At 52.4% G+C, this 16,458-nt stretch overlaps 7 protein-coding genes across 9 annotated transcripts; 2 read left to right on the top strand and 5 right to left on the bottom strand.

The window, feature by feature from the left end:
- Positions 1 to 2,419: 2,419 nt before the first annotated feature.
- ORC4 (origin recognition complex subunit 4) lies at positions 2,420 to 4,723 on the bottom strand (the record flags this gene model as incomplete). Its single annotated transcript, XM_046084005.1, has 2 exons — positions 2,420 to 3,046; positions 3,098 to 4,723. The coding sequence occupies 2 exons, from the start codon at positions 4,721 to 4,723 to the stop codon at positions 2,420 to 2,422; spliced, it is 2,253 nt and encodes a 750-aa protein (XP_045939968.1).
- A 167-nt stretch (positions 4,724 to 4,890) lies between these two features.
- LDX57_002353 (uncharacterized protein) lies at positions 4,891 to 5,244 on the bottom strand (the record flags this gene model as incomplete). Its single annotated transcript, XM_046084004.1, has 1 exon — positions 4,891 to 5,244. The coding sequence occupies one exon, from the start codon at positions 5,242 to 5,244 to the stop codon at positions 4,891 to 4,893; it is 354 nt and encodes a 117-aa protein (XP_045939967.1).
- A 217-nt stretch (positions 5,245 to 5,461) lies between these two features.
- CDC73 (CDC73 C-terminal domain-containing protein) lies at positions 5,462 to 7,742 on the bottom strand. The gene is made up of 2 exons (XM_046084003.1): positions 6,957 to 7,742; positions 5,462 to 6,885 (listed from the first exon to the last, which is right to left on the bottom strand). The coding sequence occupies exons 1-2, from the start codon at positions 7,635 to 7,637 to the stop codon at positions 6,154 to 6,156; spliced, it is 1,413 nt and encodes a 470-aa protein (XP_045939966.1). The 5' UTR covers positions 7,638 to 7,742; the 3' UTR covers positions 5,462 to 6,153.
- Positions 7,743 to 8,673: 931 nt separating this feature from the next.
- LDX57_002351 (PaaI family thioesterase) lies at positions 8,674 to 9,247 on the top strand (the record flags this gene model as incomplete). Its single annotated transcript, XM_046084002.1, has 2 exons — positions 8,674 to 8,775; positions 8,837 to 9,247. The coding sequence occupies 2 exons, from the start codon at positions 8,674 to 8,676 to the stop codon at positions 9,245 to 9,247; spliced, it is 513 nt and encodes a 170-aa protein (XP_045939965.1).
- Positions 9,248 to 9,309: 62 nt separating this feature from the next.
- Positions 9,310 to 11,708, bottom strand: GDI1 (secretory pathway gdp dissociation inhibitor). Its single transcript, XM_046084001.1, has 7 exons — positions 11,455 to 11,708; positions 11,358 to 11,382; positions 11,242 to 11,301; positions 11,138 to 11,165; positions 10,713 to 11,058; positions 10,093 to 10,647; positions 9,310 to 10,036 (listed from the first exon to the last, which is right to left on the bottom strand). The coding sequence occupies exons 1-7, from the start codon at positions 11,498 to 11,500 to the stop codon at positions 9,750 to 9,752; spliced, it is 1,347 nt and encodes a 448-aa protein (XP_045939964.1). The 5' UTR covers positions 11,501 to 11,708; the 3' UTR covers positions 9,310 to 9,749.
- A 526-nt stretch (positions 11,709 to 12,234) lies between these two features.
- mrpl4 (mitochondrial 54S ribosomal protein uL29m) lies at positions 12,235 to 13,141 on the bottom strand (the record flags this gene model as incomplete). Its single annotated transcript, XM_046084000.1, has 3 exons — positions 12,235 to 12,345; positions 12,540 to 12,706; positions 12,781 to 13,141. 3 exons carry the CDS (start codon positions 13,139 to 13,141, stop codon positions 12,235 to 12,237), a joined length of 639 nt encoding a protein of 212 aa, XP_045939963.1.
- Positions 13,142 to 13,697: 556 nt separating this feature from the next.
- CDC36 (transcriptional regulator) lies at positions 13,698 to 16,286 on the top strand. 3 transcript variants are annotated; one of them, XM_046083997.1, is made up of 7 exons: positions 13,698 to 13,832; positions 14,161 to 14,268; positions 14,339 to 14,480; positions 14,592 to 15,115; positions 15,170 to 15,234; positions 15,290 to 15,543; positions 15,607 to 16,286. In XM_046083997.1, the coding sequence occupies exons 1-7, from the start codon at positions 13,820 to 13,822 to the stop codon at positions 16,109 to 16,111; spliced, it is 1,611 nt and encodes a 536-aa protein (XP_045939960.1). In that variant the 5' UTR covers positions 13,698 to 13,819; the 3' UTR covers positions 16,112 to 16,286. The 3 variants fall into 3 exon arrangements, with proteins under 3 accessions (XP_045939960.1, XP_045939961.1, XP_045939962.1); XM_046083999.1 differs by having other exon boundaries at positions 13,698 to 14,268; positions 15,607 to 15,961; positions 16,019 to 16,286; XM_046083998.1 differs by having other exon boundaries at positions 13,698 to 15,115; positions 15,607 to 15,961; positions 16,019 to 16,286.
- The last annotated feature ends 172 nt before the right edge of the window (positions 16,287 to 16,458 follow it).

Here is a 16,458-nt window from a genome sequence, read left to right as displayed (position 1 = left end):
CCGCTGTCCGCAAGATAAGGATCTCCCAGATACATCCGCCTATTCCTAACTCAACCCCGGCTGGAGGGGAATGCGCTCGCCGGACTTGGAAACCGTTCAGCCCACGATACCCAAATGATGCTCACTAACGCAATTAGTGCTGGATCAAACGAGGATCATCTGCTTCCCACCCCCCCCCCCCCCCTTGCATCTCCCTCATTTCATACGACGGTTGCACAACCCGGTCTGGATTCGGATCAGTTCTGGCATCCTTGTTGGTTTATTCCCATCATATCAGATCATATCATTCCTGGCTACTCCGTAATCTCCTCTTGTCTTAGTGTGGCGATCATTCTCCTCTTCCTTTCGGCCCTGGTCCTTGTCTTGCCTGTCGTGTCCGGTCTACCTTCTCGTCCCCAGACGTGAACTAGACTCGGCTACATCCTAACCCAGCCGGTTTGGTCCGGTCCAGTTCGGTCCAGCCAGTCCAGTCCAGTCTACGATGGAAAGAGCAAAGAATGAAGAACTAAATCGTTTAACCCCCGAACGAAGGATTGCTGCGACTCCACAACGCGGTCCCCCAGTCCTCGGCAGTCCGAGACCACGGTCCACACCTTATGCACCGCGAGAATGGGCATAAGAGGTGCCCTCCCCAAAGGGTTTTGCTGCATGTTGCATTCTTACATGTGTGCCATGCAAGGGAAGAAGATAGGTCCTCCGTAAGTGAGGGGAACGACTGGGATCCTGTGCATAGCACATGCCACATGCCAATACCTCCCACGCACCCGCAGACCATGTTCCACGTTCCATGCTCCCATGCTTTTTTGACCTCGATGGTTCGATCGGCGAGGCGTGAGGTTACAGTACATATGTGGACGACATGGGTTATGGTGCCACGCTACATACCTGTACGTGCAGAATTTTTCTTTTCATCTTTGCCGCCGGTTGCATGCCTTGACGGAGTATCTCTATCCCCTTCCCCTCTTCTCATGCTGTTTGAAAAAACAGGATGAGAATGGATTTGCACTTGCGAGAATGGATACTTCGCTGGAATCGAACGGGCAGGAGGTACAAAAGAAAAGAAAAACGAAGAGGTAAGGGAAAGGACTCTCACAAAGCCAACAACGAGAGGAAATATTCCATACATCGAAAACGACAAACCCCAGGTCCAACAACTTCTATCCTATCTATCTATCTATCAACTTCCCTCATATTCTCCTTCTCTCTCCAATTACCCGATCCGGTAGTTGATCGACTCTTTCCTACCGAACAAGAACTAAGTCCAGACCAACCTTGTCGATAGCATTATTATTAACTACGGAGTAGTCAAGTTAGCGCTGGGCATGATTAGAGCCAGAGAGAAAGAGAGAGAGAGTAGCCAAACCCAACCATGGCATTCGTCATCTTTTTTTTCTTTTGTTTATTTTCCCTCCCACAATCAATCAGTCCCTCAACAGTACCACTAACAGTCCTAACTCCGTCCTAGACTTCTTAGGTCTCTCTACCTAACCACCCACAGAGGGCTAAGTGTCCTCGAACTAAAACCCTAGTTGCGTCACTAGAACACCATTGAAACGCCCCCCTCACAATCACATCATTTTCATCCCAACTTTTTTTTAGTAGATTAATTCAATGCGGAATCTCGGGTTTTCCCTTCCAATGAGATCGTGGTATTCGTCCAACGCTGGGAGGCCCTGTTTCCAACATTAGGTTTTTTTTTTTTTCTTCGTTAGTAGGCTGAACTAACTAACTGGTTACCTACTGTAGCCTGTAGGTGAGTTAGTTAGTTAGGTAGCTGGGCTAGAACTAGCTAGCTAGCTACATTTTATTCCGACGCTCGGCGGAAGAAAAAAAAATATACACCGTGAATGGATGGTTACTAGTCAACTGAGTAAGACTGTAAGACATGGGGAGATGTGGTTTCCTTTCTGGGGTTTTTGGGTGGAGGGTTTAAGGGGTACGGTTAACACCGTGCGTCGTTGGCTAGGTAGGATGCGGTAGTTAGTTGGTTAGTTAGTGTTGAGGACTTGGTTGTTTGCTATTGTTTGTTTACTGGTTGGGGTTAGGTGGGTGGTTTGGTTTAGTTTTTCTGGAGATAGACAAGTCACGGGTTCTCGTCTTCTCTTCCCCGGTGTCAATTTGTTTTGGGGTTGCCAGCTGGGTATACGGCGTACAGTGGTTGTAGATACGTACTCTACTGACTGGGTGCTGGGTGGACTCATTTATTAAGGTCTCTCTCTCTATTCTAGACTCTAGTTCTGATACCTACGGAGTGGCTATATCGATGGACGTAGGATCGAGATGTCTCTATACAATGTATAGATCATATGTAGTATTACAATTGCGAATGCGCAAACTGACAGGTCAGATTGTTGTCAATGGTATGTTTCTTGCTTAAACGAAGACCAAGATCCATCCATTTCCCCAGAAGTCCTACTGATCAACCATCCCGCCACCATTTGCCCAACGAACCACCCGAACCCGCCATAGCGACCACCTCTTCGAAACTGATCTCGACTCGGAACATCCGGCCGTCAGCGGTCCCGCTGCCAGCGCCGACAGGGCTGATCAAACCCCAGCTCACGAGCTTCTCCCACGCCTCGCGCGCCACGTCCCGACCCCAGACTCGGCCTGGGGTGGCGGCCGCGCCGGACACGGACGCCGACGTCTTCGCCGCCGTCAGGAGGCGCACGTATTCGGCGTACGCGGCGGGGAAGGACAGCGCGAGGGGTCCGGCTGGGAACGAAGAGCCGGCCTCGAGGCCTGGGTCGAAGAGCGCGGCCAGCCGGGTGGCGGCGAGGAGGAGCGAGAGGAGCAGCGAGGATGAGCTGGCGGTTGCGGAGGCCGAGAAGGGGAGCGGTGCGGGATCCGGACAGGAGAGGCTCTGGCTGCTGAAGGTGATGGCGGTGGGGATCTGGAGGGATGGTGTGTTGTTGTTGTCGGGATACGTGCTGTAGTGCAGCTCTCCCAGTCCGATCAGGGCGCTGGTCAAGAACTCTTTGACGGACTTTGATTGGTGATAGATTCGTTGGAGGTGAGCTTGGAACGCCTCGTCGCGCCAAAGACCCTTAGTCCGAGGTTAGTGGGCTTTCTGTAATGAACAGAAGAAGAAACTTACTTGTAGATAGTCTTTCCACCCCTCTAGTAGTCTACTCCATCCTTCCGACCTGACTAGCGCATGCTTCTCCGCATCGGTCCCCTCCACATACTCCAGTACTTCGCTCTCCTCCAGGTTCAACCCAGCAAAACAGATGTCGGAGAACGTGTCGAATGTCCGGGGAAGGGGAATGTAGACGTATCGGTGACTAAACCGACTTTTCACTCGTTTTTCCAGCATCTCGGTGACGTCCACCTTGGTCGTCAGCCCTAGCACCGCCACCGGTGCCTTCCGCGCTTGCGCAATATCAAACAAGTTATACAGCAGGGTTTGGCGCGGGTGGGTCACGAAGAGATCGAACTCGTCCAGGATGATGACGATGGACTTAGCCGCCGTCACGGTCTCCGCATTCTCCGGCGAGCCAAACAGCTCCTCGGGATGCGACAACAGAGCGAGAAGAGTCGCCATCGTGTCGGCGTAGCTGCCCACTTTTCCGGCTTCCTCTTCCGTGTTGGTCTCCCGGCCAAGCTGGCGCCACATCTCGCGCAGCGCCAATCGATCGTCGGTATGCAGGAATCCGTTGAGGCGAACCACGTGGAAATCGTTCTGGTGTTCTTTTCTCAACGACGCGATGATGGTCTCGACCATCGCCGTCTTCCCGGACCCTCTCGATCCCAGAAGCAGCATCGAATTCCCCTCTCCAACGCTGACCGTCTGCTCCAGCAGTTGTTCCACTTTTCGGTATTCATTCTCCACGCCCTTCAAAGGAATCCGTCGCTTGCCGTTCAGCTTCTCCAAGACAATTGAGGTTAACGTCCGCAGTTCGTCCGTCAACCCTGCTTGGGATAGAGTACGGAATGTTTCGGCGTATGTAGGCAGCAAGGTGGTCGCTGGGACCTCATCCGGACCGTGACCTTCTTGGTGAGTCAAGTCTTGCTGCAACTGCATCGACACCAGGTCATCCAGCCCGTCCTGGTAATCATCGACAGACGGGGATTGCTGCGACCCGTGACCCGTAGGTACAGCTCCGCTTGTATCTTCCTTCGCATCATCAAATCTCACTGTATTCCTCTTGGACCGTGTCCTCGTCACCCGAGCCGGCCGTTTCCCCTCGTCTTCTTCCTCCTCCTCTGGTTCTCGCGGCGACTCCCCAGCATCCCCTTCAGTCTGCGACACCTGCCTCGTCCTCCGCGTACTCCTCGGCGTAGTCCCCGTTTGCCCAGAAGCGGTCGTCGACCTCCTCACCGGTGTCTGATTATTGACCTCATCTTCGAATCTCTGCGGCGCTTTGCGCTGCCTTCCACTAGACCGCAGCCCCGTCCTCGAGGGTGTAGTATCCGCCTGGTTCTCACCCCCCTGTTGCGCCACATCCTGCGCGCCCGTTTGCGTTATCGTTATCCCTTCCTGGCCCGGCGTCTGCCCTGCTTTCGACAATCGACGACGTCGCGCCGACCTCGATGTACTCGGTGACCCATCTTCCTCTTCTGTTGCTTCCGCTGGATCCCCTAGCGGCTCGTTTCCGGTTGTCTGTTTGCGCGGCGTAGGCGTCGTCTCCTGCTCATCGCGCATCGCGGTGTCGCCGTCTGAATCCACGGGCTGGCCATGATCGGATACCCTGCGTCGCTTGGCGGAGCGTGGGTCTTTCATTTTGGTTTCTTGGCTGTGCGTGTGTATGGGTATTCGGTTGAGGTAGGTCAAGGAGGTGTTCGTTCAAGTGCGGTCCTCGAGATCATGGATGCCGAATCGAGCTCGGTCTTCGTGCGTCGTAGGGTAGAACAAGAGTTCGAAAATCAGCGTTTCCACTGCATCTATCGTCAAGAAAGCGAATCTGGGAGTTTCTCCTCCGGAAACTTGCTCAGCTCTCGGCTTCCGATCTTCAAGCTTAGCTCGGGATATGTCGATTGAAGGTGAAGACTGGACGATAAAAGGGAATCGCCTCGGCAATTGCAGACAATGTAACGCCCTTTAATGATATATCCCGATCGGTTCAATGGGTTGAATCCCACGAACTCATAGCCGAAGCGACGATAGGGTAGGGCGATAGCAAAGGGCCGTTGTTTGTCGGAAGGCAAAGTCCCGTTCGGGGAGAAACCTAGGCATGCGGATCTTGTCGCCTGAGGCATACTGAGTGACGCCAAGTCAGGTGATTCGGTCGTTGCAGCTTGCATATCGATTTATAGTGAAGTTTTGTTACTTAGTCCGTACGGCAAATTTACATTCATCTTTTCTTTATTGGTTCCGGAGTGATATGAGTTGTTAGACATGATCTTTGTTGTAGTAGGTGGCTAATAAGCCTGAATCGTGGTTGTATATTTTTACCGCGTCAAATGGCCGCTCTGCCAGTATTTTCAAATTCAACAAAGTAGAACCAATTGTAGACTATTTGCGATCCTGATCCTGATTATATATATATGGGGACATGCAATTATTAAGTCAAAACATGTGTAAGTCTATACTTGGATAGATCTCAAGTAATCCCCCTTTGGATTCGGCATCATGTCCATAGGTATGCATTTCATATCATTCGAGGAAGTATAAGGTAGATTCTAGGTTACATAGTTTGAAACAGGCCCCATGGTGCTTCATCCGCCTGTAGACAAAGAAAAGAAGGCAAAAAAGGGACAAAACACCATTGCGCCGCCCTGCGTTCACAAGCCAAAAGATAGAGAAGTAATAGTAAGATATAATAGGTGACAGCATGCATATAACCAAGCAGATAGTTGATTTGTTTGGGGAGATCCGAGGGTCTAACGGATCATTGTGAGGCTAACATGATTTAGGGGAACTTGACCGCTTGGATCGAAAATGGATTATCCCATTTGGTCATAAGAATTGGCGCGGGAGTCGTGTTGGAAAGGCGGTCCTGCCAACATTAAAACCGAGAAGTTGGATTGAGAATATGAGGACGAAAGATGGGCGAGAGAGTAGATGGTATCTGATGTTGGACTTTGAACTTGTCGACACGACACGGCCTTGTATTCGGTATCTTGATCGATGCCCTTGGAGACGTTCCGGAGGTGTTGCAACAAAAGACCGACGGGGTGAGGACAGAATAGAGGAAGAGGAGGAGAAAAAGATCATTTAGATCCCCATCCACGTAGCTTCATCCCTTCTTCAATCGCAGTCCATATACCCTCCACAACCTCCCGATCCCGCCAACGCCCGGCTCCGTGCACGCCGCCCTTATCATCCCATCGCTCGACCGAAAAACTTTGGACGCCACGTCCCCAGCCGCGGACATCCCGCGGGACGCCCTCGCCGCGCCATCCGACGTAGACACCGGTAGCATGCTTGAATAGCTCTGGAGGGGACGACCACTTGTACGACTTGAATTGCCAAGTCTGGCCGGTCGTGAAAACCGCCACCAGTCGGTTCCAGTAGTCCGGTCGGAAGTTAGCCGTGCTGTCGACAAGAATGAAGCGTGTGGGCTTTCTCGACGAGCCCTGTGAGCTCACAGCACGAGAAGAGGAGCTAGACGCATCGGCGTTCATGCGCAGTGGGCGTGAGATGTACAGGATATTGGAGCTAGGCATGGAGAGGGTTGGATGGTCAGGCGGCACAAAGACACCGTCCTGAAGGAATGACCGGACATTGGACATGCGGATGAGCGACGATGCTGACGGGGAGAGAAGGATGATGGGGTCTTGCGTCTTGGAGCTGCCTTTTCGGGGCTGAGAGAGACCGGCCGATGGTGCGGGTATCATGGCCTGCGGCTTGCTTCCAGGTTTGGTGCCAGGAGGATATTGCCCAGCTCGCGAGCGGTTACGACCGAGGAATGTCTCTGCGGTTTTGCGGACATGCGAGAAATCCTGCATGGAGGGGCAAAACTGATCAGTATCATGGCCCCGATTGAAGGAAACATAGACGCGCATTAACCTACCGTAGGCTTTATCCCTCGCAAAACACTGTTGCGATCTCCCAGCTTTCGCTCCCCGTTGTAAATCTCCTGCAATCTGGGATCGATGACCTTGGTGGCCTTCGCTTGCTGAGCCCCCGCGGCAGGCGCGCCGGCTCCGGGTGCACCGCTGGCAACAGTAGAGACTCCACCAGTAGCACCAGAAGCGATATTGGCAGAGGCCTGGGCCTGAGCTGCTGCCGAAGCGGCCGCCGCTGCGGCACCCTCCAAGGGCTTGATGTATTCACTCTCGTCGGAGGCACCTTCCAGCCAGGTGATGAGATCCAACCGTTCGACAAAGATCAGATTCTGCACCTTCTCTTCCCCCTCGCCTTCCTTGCGCTCCTTCTGCTTCAACGACTCGTTCAATTCTTGCGCCGAGGCGATGTATTCGGGGATTGCGACATCCTTCTTCTGCCACGCGAATAATATACTGCGCAAGTCGACGGCGGAGTCTGAGGAACTCGACACGAAACGGGTTGGCGCCGTAAGGGGAATGGTCTGTAGCTGTGGGGTTGTGAAGTAAAGATGTGTGGCCTTGGCCAGGTCGTCGGTGGCATTCTGATCTGAGAGCTCATCGGAGGTGGTCGGCGTGGGAAGACTGCCAGCTGCGATGGCCCGGCGAAGGGCCACCAGGGGGTCCTGTAGAGAGGGGTCGCTGGCCATGGTGATATGATACGGTCGAAAGAGCAGGGACGATCGCCACACCCGGAAATTGCTTAACAGGAGCCAGACGGGGGCGAACAGGAGGGGAGGGTCGGTGAAGGAGCTGATGGTCGAGGTCGAGAAGAAGAGAAAGCGAGGCGGCGGGCACGTGATCCGCCGCGATCATTTGTCGGCCATCCAACTTCTATTCCTCTCACAACCACAACCACAGTTCACTCTCAAAGAGACAATTGGTACTGCTGTATACTCCAATTTCCTCTATTTATACATGGATATCCTCATTTGGCATGTCTTCTCTACAGCATAACCCTGCAACGCACGTCAACCCTCCAACTTCGTCTCACTCGGTATCTGCAGTAGTCTCTAGGCTAGAGAGGGTCTGCGATAGTACGAAGAAATGCAGTCGGACAATGGCTTCCTTGTATAGTTCATACAGGTCTAGTAGTCCATTGACCCATCTGGACAAGCAGATTGTCGCTATGTCGCTTCATGGTTGCGCCCTGGCCTAGTGAGCCAGGTCTCTTCACCGATCCGACAGAGTAATTCCCTATGCGCTTGAGATTAGGATCAAAGGACCGATATAGATGCTTGGAATTCATCTCGAATAGACGCTGCCTCATAAACAATGCCAGCTATCAATACCTAGATAATGTCGGTAACGAAAAGTAAACCAGAAACAGTAAGATAGACCAAATCGAGCGATCAGGGTGTCTAGTTGGGAAATCCTCAAGCCTTGATAGAAAAGGATCTCAGTGTGACTGACGACCTCTCAACGATGAGTGATGAATGGTGAAGCAGTAAGTAAAGAATGGCCATCGAGACCTGGTAAGCCGAGAGACAGAGATCCAACCTCGGCTAATTCCCTCCGCATCCAGAACAGGCAAGTAGCGCAACTTATCATTTCCTTCTCCTATTCCCATTCTTCTCTCTCTTAATCTTATCTCTATTCTATTTTAGATTTCGTATCTCACCTGCAATCCTCTCTTCATACATCTTACATCCCCCCGCCCTTCATCCAGCCCATCTCACCCCCACAATGTCTTCCCCGCGGACCCGTGCCCCCGCCAGACAACTAAATGACTTCGAGGAGTTAGTATACGAATACTCCAACCGAATGGGCTTGGACGACAACCAAGAAGTGCGCCACTCTCTCCCACCCACAGAAAGCCTCTTACTAAACACGAACTCCAAAAATCTAGCACTGGGACCTCGACTCCTCCAGCAACATCCGATTCGAGTCCGCAACCCGCGGGCCCCCAGCGCGCGTTTCATTCCTGTTCACCGTATCGCCCAAACTCTGCAATATGTTAGGCAACCTGCACGGCGGATGCGCGGCCACCCTGATCGATGTTCTCTCGACCTGCATCTTGCTGGGGGTGTCGAGTCCGGGCCATTTCGGGCTGGGCGGCGTCAGTCGGCACCTGAAGGTTACGTATCTGCGGCCGGTGCCGCAGGGGACGGAGGCGCGGTTGGTCTGCGAGATCGTGCATGTGGGTAGGAGGTTGGCGTTGATGAAGGCGGAGATCTCGAGGGCTGATACCGGGGCGCTGTGTATCGTGGGGGAGCATGAGAAGGCGAATACGGATCCTGAGGCTGGGGGGAAGGTCTAGTTTAGATTCTGTACATACTACATACATACGCAGATATGGTGTTAGATGGTTAATGCCAAGAACATATGATGAACTCGAATCTTATTGACTATGAAAGTATTGACATGAGAAGCACCAGACTGTACCAAGATCGTCCCTGTCCTGATATCCAGTTACTTCTACTCGATTGATTGAGAGATCGGAAAGCAAACACGCTGATTCCAAGATTTGTTCGGGTTTGTTGTGATTGATGAGGAATGGATATAGAGAGAGGAACAAAGAAAAGCGAGATGAGTAATAAGGAAACAAAAAAGAAAACTTTCAATATTTATGGCTCAACTCAAAGCATCCAAAGCAATGATATATTATTATTCAGTCTTCAGGGGCATCAGGGAAGCACATCTATTCCTGCGCAAGACGCTGGTCTTCCCGAAGGCCCTCGACGACAAGCTCTTCACCCGTCGCCCGGCGGTAGATGTCCCGCACATCATCTAATCAAAGTTAGTACCACGCTGTCGAGTCTTCAAGAATAACTTTCAGAGTGAAACTTACCGGTCGTAGTCTCAAAGTGAGACGTAGCATCGTAGCTCTTGGAGAGGAAGATGTTCTCCTTCTCGCCGCTCTCCAGGGGCTCGTAAAGGGGAATGGGGGGTCCGAAGAACTTCTCCTCGATCTCACCCAGACGCTCGAAACCAGGCTCAAGCTCGATGTGGTGGTTAGCCTCGCTCTCGGCAATGGTCGAGACGATGGCGATGTAGTAGCCCTTGGGGCAAACGTTGTGCGCGGACGAGACCATGGCAATGTAGATATCTAAAAGTTCTTAGTAAAAACGATGTCGCTTGCCACCTTCCATTTCAAAAACTTACCGTGCTTCCGGCCAACCTGGGACTGAGGAATGATCAGCTGCAGAGAGTCGCTGCCGTCGGTCTTGTCGATGGGGTGCTTCAGAATGCAGATGGCCTTCAGCAAGTAACCGGTAACCTTGGCCTTGCTAGGGAAGTAGGAGGGATCGGCCAGGATCTTCTTGGTCTTGGTGGTGAAGTTCATGGTCGCGTTGCTGTCCTCCCGGTCCTTCATCGTGGCCTTAATGCCCGAAACCTTGCCGCTCTCGTCGTAGAGCACCTCGTCGATGTTGGTGTTGAGCATGTAGGTGCCTCCGTAGATGGCAGAGAGACGGGCGAAGCCCTGAGGAAGCTCACCCAGGCCGTAGAGGGGGTAGATGTAGGGCGACTTGCCGTACCGGGCCATGGAGTTGACGTACAAGCGGATGCGGTTGATGGTTTCGGGGGCCATTCCCGACTTGTTGATGTACTCATCGGACTGGTACAGGGCCATGGAATGTCCGACGAAGTCACGGGTGTTGTCTTCCAGGCCGAACTTGTCATAGACATCCTTCATGGTGCACTGGTTGATGCTCAAGCCTGGATGATGGTGTTAGCAGCCAAGAGCATTGCCAGCACATGAGGGGAGATTAGGACCGACAAACCTTGGTGAGAGGCGGGGTCATCCTCCTTGAATTCACCAACCCACTCCAAGAACTTCTTAGCCCTCCGCTTCTCGAACATGCCCATAAGAGACGAGCGCAGAGCTTCAGCAGAGTCCGAGGGCACCTTGGCCACGGTAGCCTTAGGGCCCTTTCCTTGCTGGACGTAGCTACCAGCAATCTGCTTGAACTCCAAGTATCTCGTCACGTCGGTGGAGACCAAAATGTTGGTCAACTCGCCGTTCGCCATCAGCAACTTGGGGACCAGGTCAATGTTCCAGTCGTTGACCCGTCCATACTTCTTCCAGGGCTCTTCACCGGGGCGGACATTGCCGTACTTCTTGAACAACTATTCGAGAGCGATCGAGTCAGTCATGAACGAAAGACGACGTCATAGGCTGGAAAGAGATATAGTGGTTTTGACTTACAGTCTCAATGTTCACCGAGGCAGCCTCTCTATTTGGATGAGTTTCTTTGTCAGTGAGGGGGTTTTGGCAAGATGAGAGGGAGGGGGGCAAGACTGCCAACTCACCCTCCGTAGTGATCATTACGGTCGATGTGGAGGACCTTGTTTCCCTTGACACTGAGGACACTATATGCAAACGATAAGTCACTGGCTTCTAGAAGGGGAGACAAGAGCATTCATACCCAGAAAGGACACACTCCGTCAAACCTGCGAGTAAGGAGGGGGAAAATTGTTAGCACGGCGGGAATGGAGCGGCGGGGTAGAGTAACAGGGTCATACCAGTGCCGAGCACGACAACATCGTATTCGGGGGCAATATCTTCCATGACGGGCAGTGATAAAGTAAGGGAGTACAGTTGAGAAGGAAGTCAAAAATCAAACAACAGTAAGAGATGCAGAAAATGCAGGTGGGAGGTGGGAAGTGGGAAGATGCGGAGACGGGAGAGGTGCGGTGAGTTGGAGGGCGAGGGAGAGAGAGGGAGAGACTAGTAATGCTAATTAGTCCGTAGCTGTCGCTGCTCTGGAACCCCCGCGGATCATCGACCGGATTGTTTGGCTCAGGCATCAACGGGGGGTCCACCGCCTCAAATAACCTTGAAACCAGGAGCTTCTTCACTGAGTAGTCCTACTAACTAACTAGTAACTGGACTGAGCGATTCCAACTGTCGACTCGCTCTCCTTTTTCTACCCCCTTTTTTTCCATAGTCTGGATCCATGGAACCAGGTCAATATCTGTCTAATTTATTCAACGGAGTACACCTTCTCCATATTTCCTTTCCATCCCCTTTCCATCCCCTCCGGTCACGTCACGACGGACGCTATTGACTCGGTCTAATTTTACCTTCTCCCCATCGGGCCCGTAGACGATTCCATAATTCCATTATATTAGGTTATTCGTCCTCGAGTCTCCTCAAGTCTCCACGAGTCCGTCAAATGTCAATAAAACACCTTCGATGAATTGGGAACTAATACAGATAATAAATAATAATCCTACATACAGTGCCAATAGTCCTGGACTATTGGAAAAGACCGGTCATATGGTGGGCTCCCCACTCCCCATTTACTCGTCCTCCTGAGGTCGGTATCCCTCTTTGTACAGTCGCTGGGCCTCTTCCCAGGCATACCACCGCTCCCGAAGGACGTGCTTGATGCTCTTCTGCGTGACGCGAATCTGTTCAGAGCATGGTCGTTAGTAAATACTTCTTAGTGAGGTCCCTATTCCAGCCCCTTAATACGAATCGACCGCAAAAGCCGGAACCACCAGATACATCCGAAATGAACAAAAATATCCGTGCGTCGCGATACTGAAATTTGGCCGAAAAGCAGGTTGGGGATTTTTGAGGGATTGAGAGAGGAAGCACTCACCACCCGGTCCCGCTCATTAGCTTCATATTCGCCGTATCCCGCCTTCAATCGCTCTCGTTCCAAGTTCGAAGTGGCTATACGGTTGCGCTCCTTGGCACACACCCACCAGAGGGCATGTAGGTCATCCCAAGACTTCTCGCGGAGCTCCTGGATGGACCACGAACGGCCTGAACAACGTAAGATTAGCACCGTTGCGACCACTAACGACAACCTCCAATCCAATGTATATAGGCGGACTAACCATGCGCGTTGTCGTATTCCGGGGTACTCAAAGGCAGACGGTCCTTAGGGAAGAAACCCCAGAGTCCATGGTCCGGGGTCGGGTGACGCTTGTCAAGGGCCTCCGGCGAGACGGGCTTGGGCAATGGGTACTTCGACACGCCCAATTTGAATCTGGGGCCGCTGCGGTGGATTGCGGACACGCCGCGAGATTTGCTGAGATCGCGGCCGGCGGCGACGGGGGTGGACGAAAAGTTCGAGGTCTGGACGGCGGACCGGGTCAGGGAGAAATGGAGAGATGGCGCCAGGTATGCGGGAGGCAACTCGGCCAGCGGAAAACCATTGCACTGGCGGGCGAACCGCGCAATGGATTGACGATGCATCTCGAACGGATTGGGTAGACTCGAACGACTGGAAGACTCGCGAGAGGTCCGTCCTGCGGGCGCCGGAGCAGAAGTTGGCGGAGTGGACTTTTCGGCGCCTAGGTCACGTGTACCACGGCGCCTGTGTCACCCCAAGTCCGCCAGCATTCAGCCGCTCCATGTAGCAAGACATCCTTGACTTACAATTGAAGACAGCAGGTTGTGTGATGGTTGGCTTGATTGTATACCTATGTATAGACCTCGTGCACCAAAGGAAGAAACGTGATGTTTACTAAGTAAGAAATGAGGATGTGGAAGATCCATGCATATCTATAGCAGCTTTATTCTTCTTACTTGAACAGCCAGACAAAACCCGAGAATTTGAAACCTAGTTCACACTTACTTACTCCATCAGATCAGCGTGAATATACTTCACGGCCTGTATTCCCATCGCCATGATTGGGGTTACGCTGAAGCTGCAGGTTAATCGCGGGCGGCTATCATGGCCCGTGCACACCAAGGAAGCGCGCGTTTGCAGCCACTCCACCTCCAGTATCCGTCGCATGAATGTGGGCACAGTTCCTTGAAGTACCAGTCCTCGTTCTCGACCTCCTCCGCTTTTGTGTGCTGGAAACTTTGTCCTTTAGATCATTGAACCCTTATTCTATCAGCAGAACTTCTAGAGACTAGGTTCTCATTATGAATAGGCCAGGTGTGTCATCTTCTTGCTTTTGTGCTGTCCGTGGCTCGGGGTTGCTATAACCCGATGGCCCTTCTGGTCGGTGTTCTCGTGGCATGTGTGGCTCTTGGCTACAGACTGGATTTTTTGCTCGATTTTGGGCTATAAGAAAGCTTTTGTTCTTGCGTCTTCCTTCCGTACCCAAAATGCAAACCTATCGGTGACCCTTGTCTCTGCGACCGGGATGCCTCGCAACACCATGCCAAGAAACCCTCCACACCTTGATCAAGGGGCCCCCGAGTGTTTTTATACAGTCGCCTGTGATGTTAAACGATGTTAATGTGTGTTTTTGATACATTAGGCCCGGGCCCACAACCTCTCCGGGGCATGTCCGGATTCCCCGCACAGCAACAAGTACAGGCTCGAAATGCGACATTGGCATCTGCACGTTTGCCAAATGGAAAACTCGGTGCGATTGCCCAAAATAAAAATTTGTGTTATAAAGGACGTGGGAAACTAACGGGGGACACATGGGGTAGGAACTGGGGCGAATTGGAACTTCAACTTGCCCGTGAGCGGAACGCCAGGAATCCAAAGCAATCAGCAGCGCACCATGGCAAACATGGGAACTTTTGCCCAAAGTCTCAGCGGATCACAGCCTGCCACTCCGCTTGATCTTTCGTGAGTGTGCCATCACCGCTGATCACTCACCTTCAGACCGCCTATAAGTCTATTTGGGATCCATGTGATCTCCGATGCGCAAATCGCACTGACAGTTAGCCTTATGACTAGTGACTTCCCTTCGCTATCCGGCGCGCCTCCGCAATCTCAAGCTCAGAATCCAGGGCACTTGGTATGGGCGAATGCCAGTCAACGAGCTATGCAACAAACACCCGTCCAGAGGCAGCAGCACCCCACGTCCCAAGCACCGTCACGAGCACCTCAAACGCAAACCCATCTCCCTCAGCAGCAATCACAACCCTCCCACGATGATGTCTTTCCCTCCGGAGCTCAGTTTGCGAACCGATTAGATGATTTTCGAAATGGCGGGCAGGGTATCAGCGGTCAGCTAGGAGCCGGAACTCAGCCACAAACAGGCAACATCGAGGAGTTCCCACCGCTGGGGCGGAATGTGCCTGCCGAGCTGGGCCAAGATCGCCGGGGCTCCTTGATGCAAAGTGCAGGTTTTGGCAGTTACGGATCAGGCATGTCCTTTGCTGGCACGAACCAGGCCCAGTCGGCACAGAATCGCAGTATGATCTCATCGGTAAACGGTCCGGAACGCATGATGTCGCCAGCCACGCCAGGAGCAGGAGGTAAATTCCATCCAAGCGCCAGGGAACCAGAACAAGTATTGACCATCTGTTTAGGTATCGGAACCTCTCGATCACCTGTCAACCAAGCAGCGAATGGGGTTCCAGGACAAGAAAAGGAGGTTTGTTTCTTAACTACCCAAAGCATTCGACCACCTACTAAGAATATAGATACAGGAATCTACCAGTGCCATCATGTCAAACCAGCGCGCTTTTGCAGAACAGCAATCATTACAGCTCTCGGCTCATGGACAGGAGCAATCCGAAACTACGCAAAGTGCCGAACAACCACCGCTCGCTGAGATGAGTGAACTGGACAAATTCGGACTCGCAGGTCTTCTTCGCATGATCCACAGCGATAGCCCGGATGTAGCTAGTCTTGCAGTTGGTCAAGACCTGATGACACTGGGCCTTGACTTGAATCAGCCGGAGTAGGTTTCGCTGCCTGTATTAACAATAGCGTCTATCGATTTTGCTAACGTGGGCCCTATCAGGCCGCTACATACGTCGTTCGCTTCGCCATTCGTTGCTTCCATGACAGGCGTGCCTCTGGAGCAAGATTTCGCTCTGCCTTCGTGTTACAACGTTGCCAACATCCAGCCACTCCAGTCGCGCATTCCTAGTTTCAGCGACGAGACGTTATTCTTCATTTTCTACAGCATGCCCCGCGATATCATGCAGGAACTAGTTGCTGAAGAGTTGATGGGTCGCAAGTGGAGATATCACAAGATTGAGAGATGCTGGCTTACTCGGGATGAAACCTATCCTGGTCCTGTTGATGTCGACAGAGGTGTCAGCGAACGGGGTGTCTACCTCCTCTGGGATCCTGCCAGCTGGAAGAAGATCAGGGTATGTAAATCAATCTGTGATGCTTCCGGTCCCTCATTGCTAACGATCTTGTCTCAGCGCGAGTTCATCCTCCGATACGAAGACCTGGACAACCGGATGGATCCGCAGCGCAATCTGGCGCGTATGGGAGTCCCGCCCCCGGGGTCATGAATTATCTGAGAGGGGAGCATGAATGATGGGATCAGCACCGGCGTTGGGTTCTCTGCCAGTTTCCTATGGGTTTTCAGGTGTGGCCGCGCACCAAGGTGTTTTCTCAACTTTAGGGGTCGCTATGGGAACGTAGGATACTATTTGAAATCAGATGACTTGTATGATCTTGCCAGTGCTCTCTATATTATGCCAGTAGAACTTCTCTGCAACAGCCACTTCGTCACCCCCAAATGTCTATCAAATGAACGGAAGTCTACCGTGCATCATAATGAGCCAATAACCAACTTCAGCCACGGTCCAACTCATGTTCGACACCACCAGCCAGCAAGGATTCGACCAATAACCAA

This window comes from Aspergillus melleus, assembly GCF_016097325.1.
Source record: "Aspergillus melleus strain CBS 546.65 chromosome Unknown contig1, whole genome shotgun sequence".
NCBI classification, from domain to species: Eukaryota; Fungi; Ascomycota; class Eurotiomycetes; order Eurotiales; family Aspergillaceae; genus Aspergillus; species Aspergillus melleus.
Note: the sequence above shows the minus strand (reverse complement) of the source record. Positions and strands in the feature narration are given on the sequence as shown.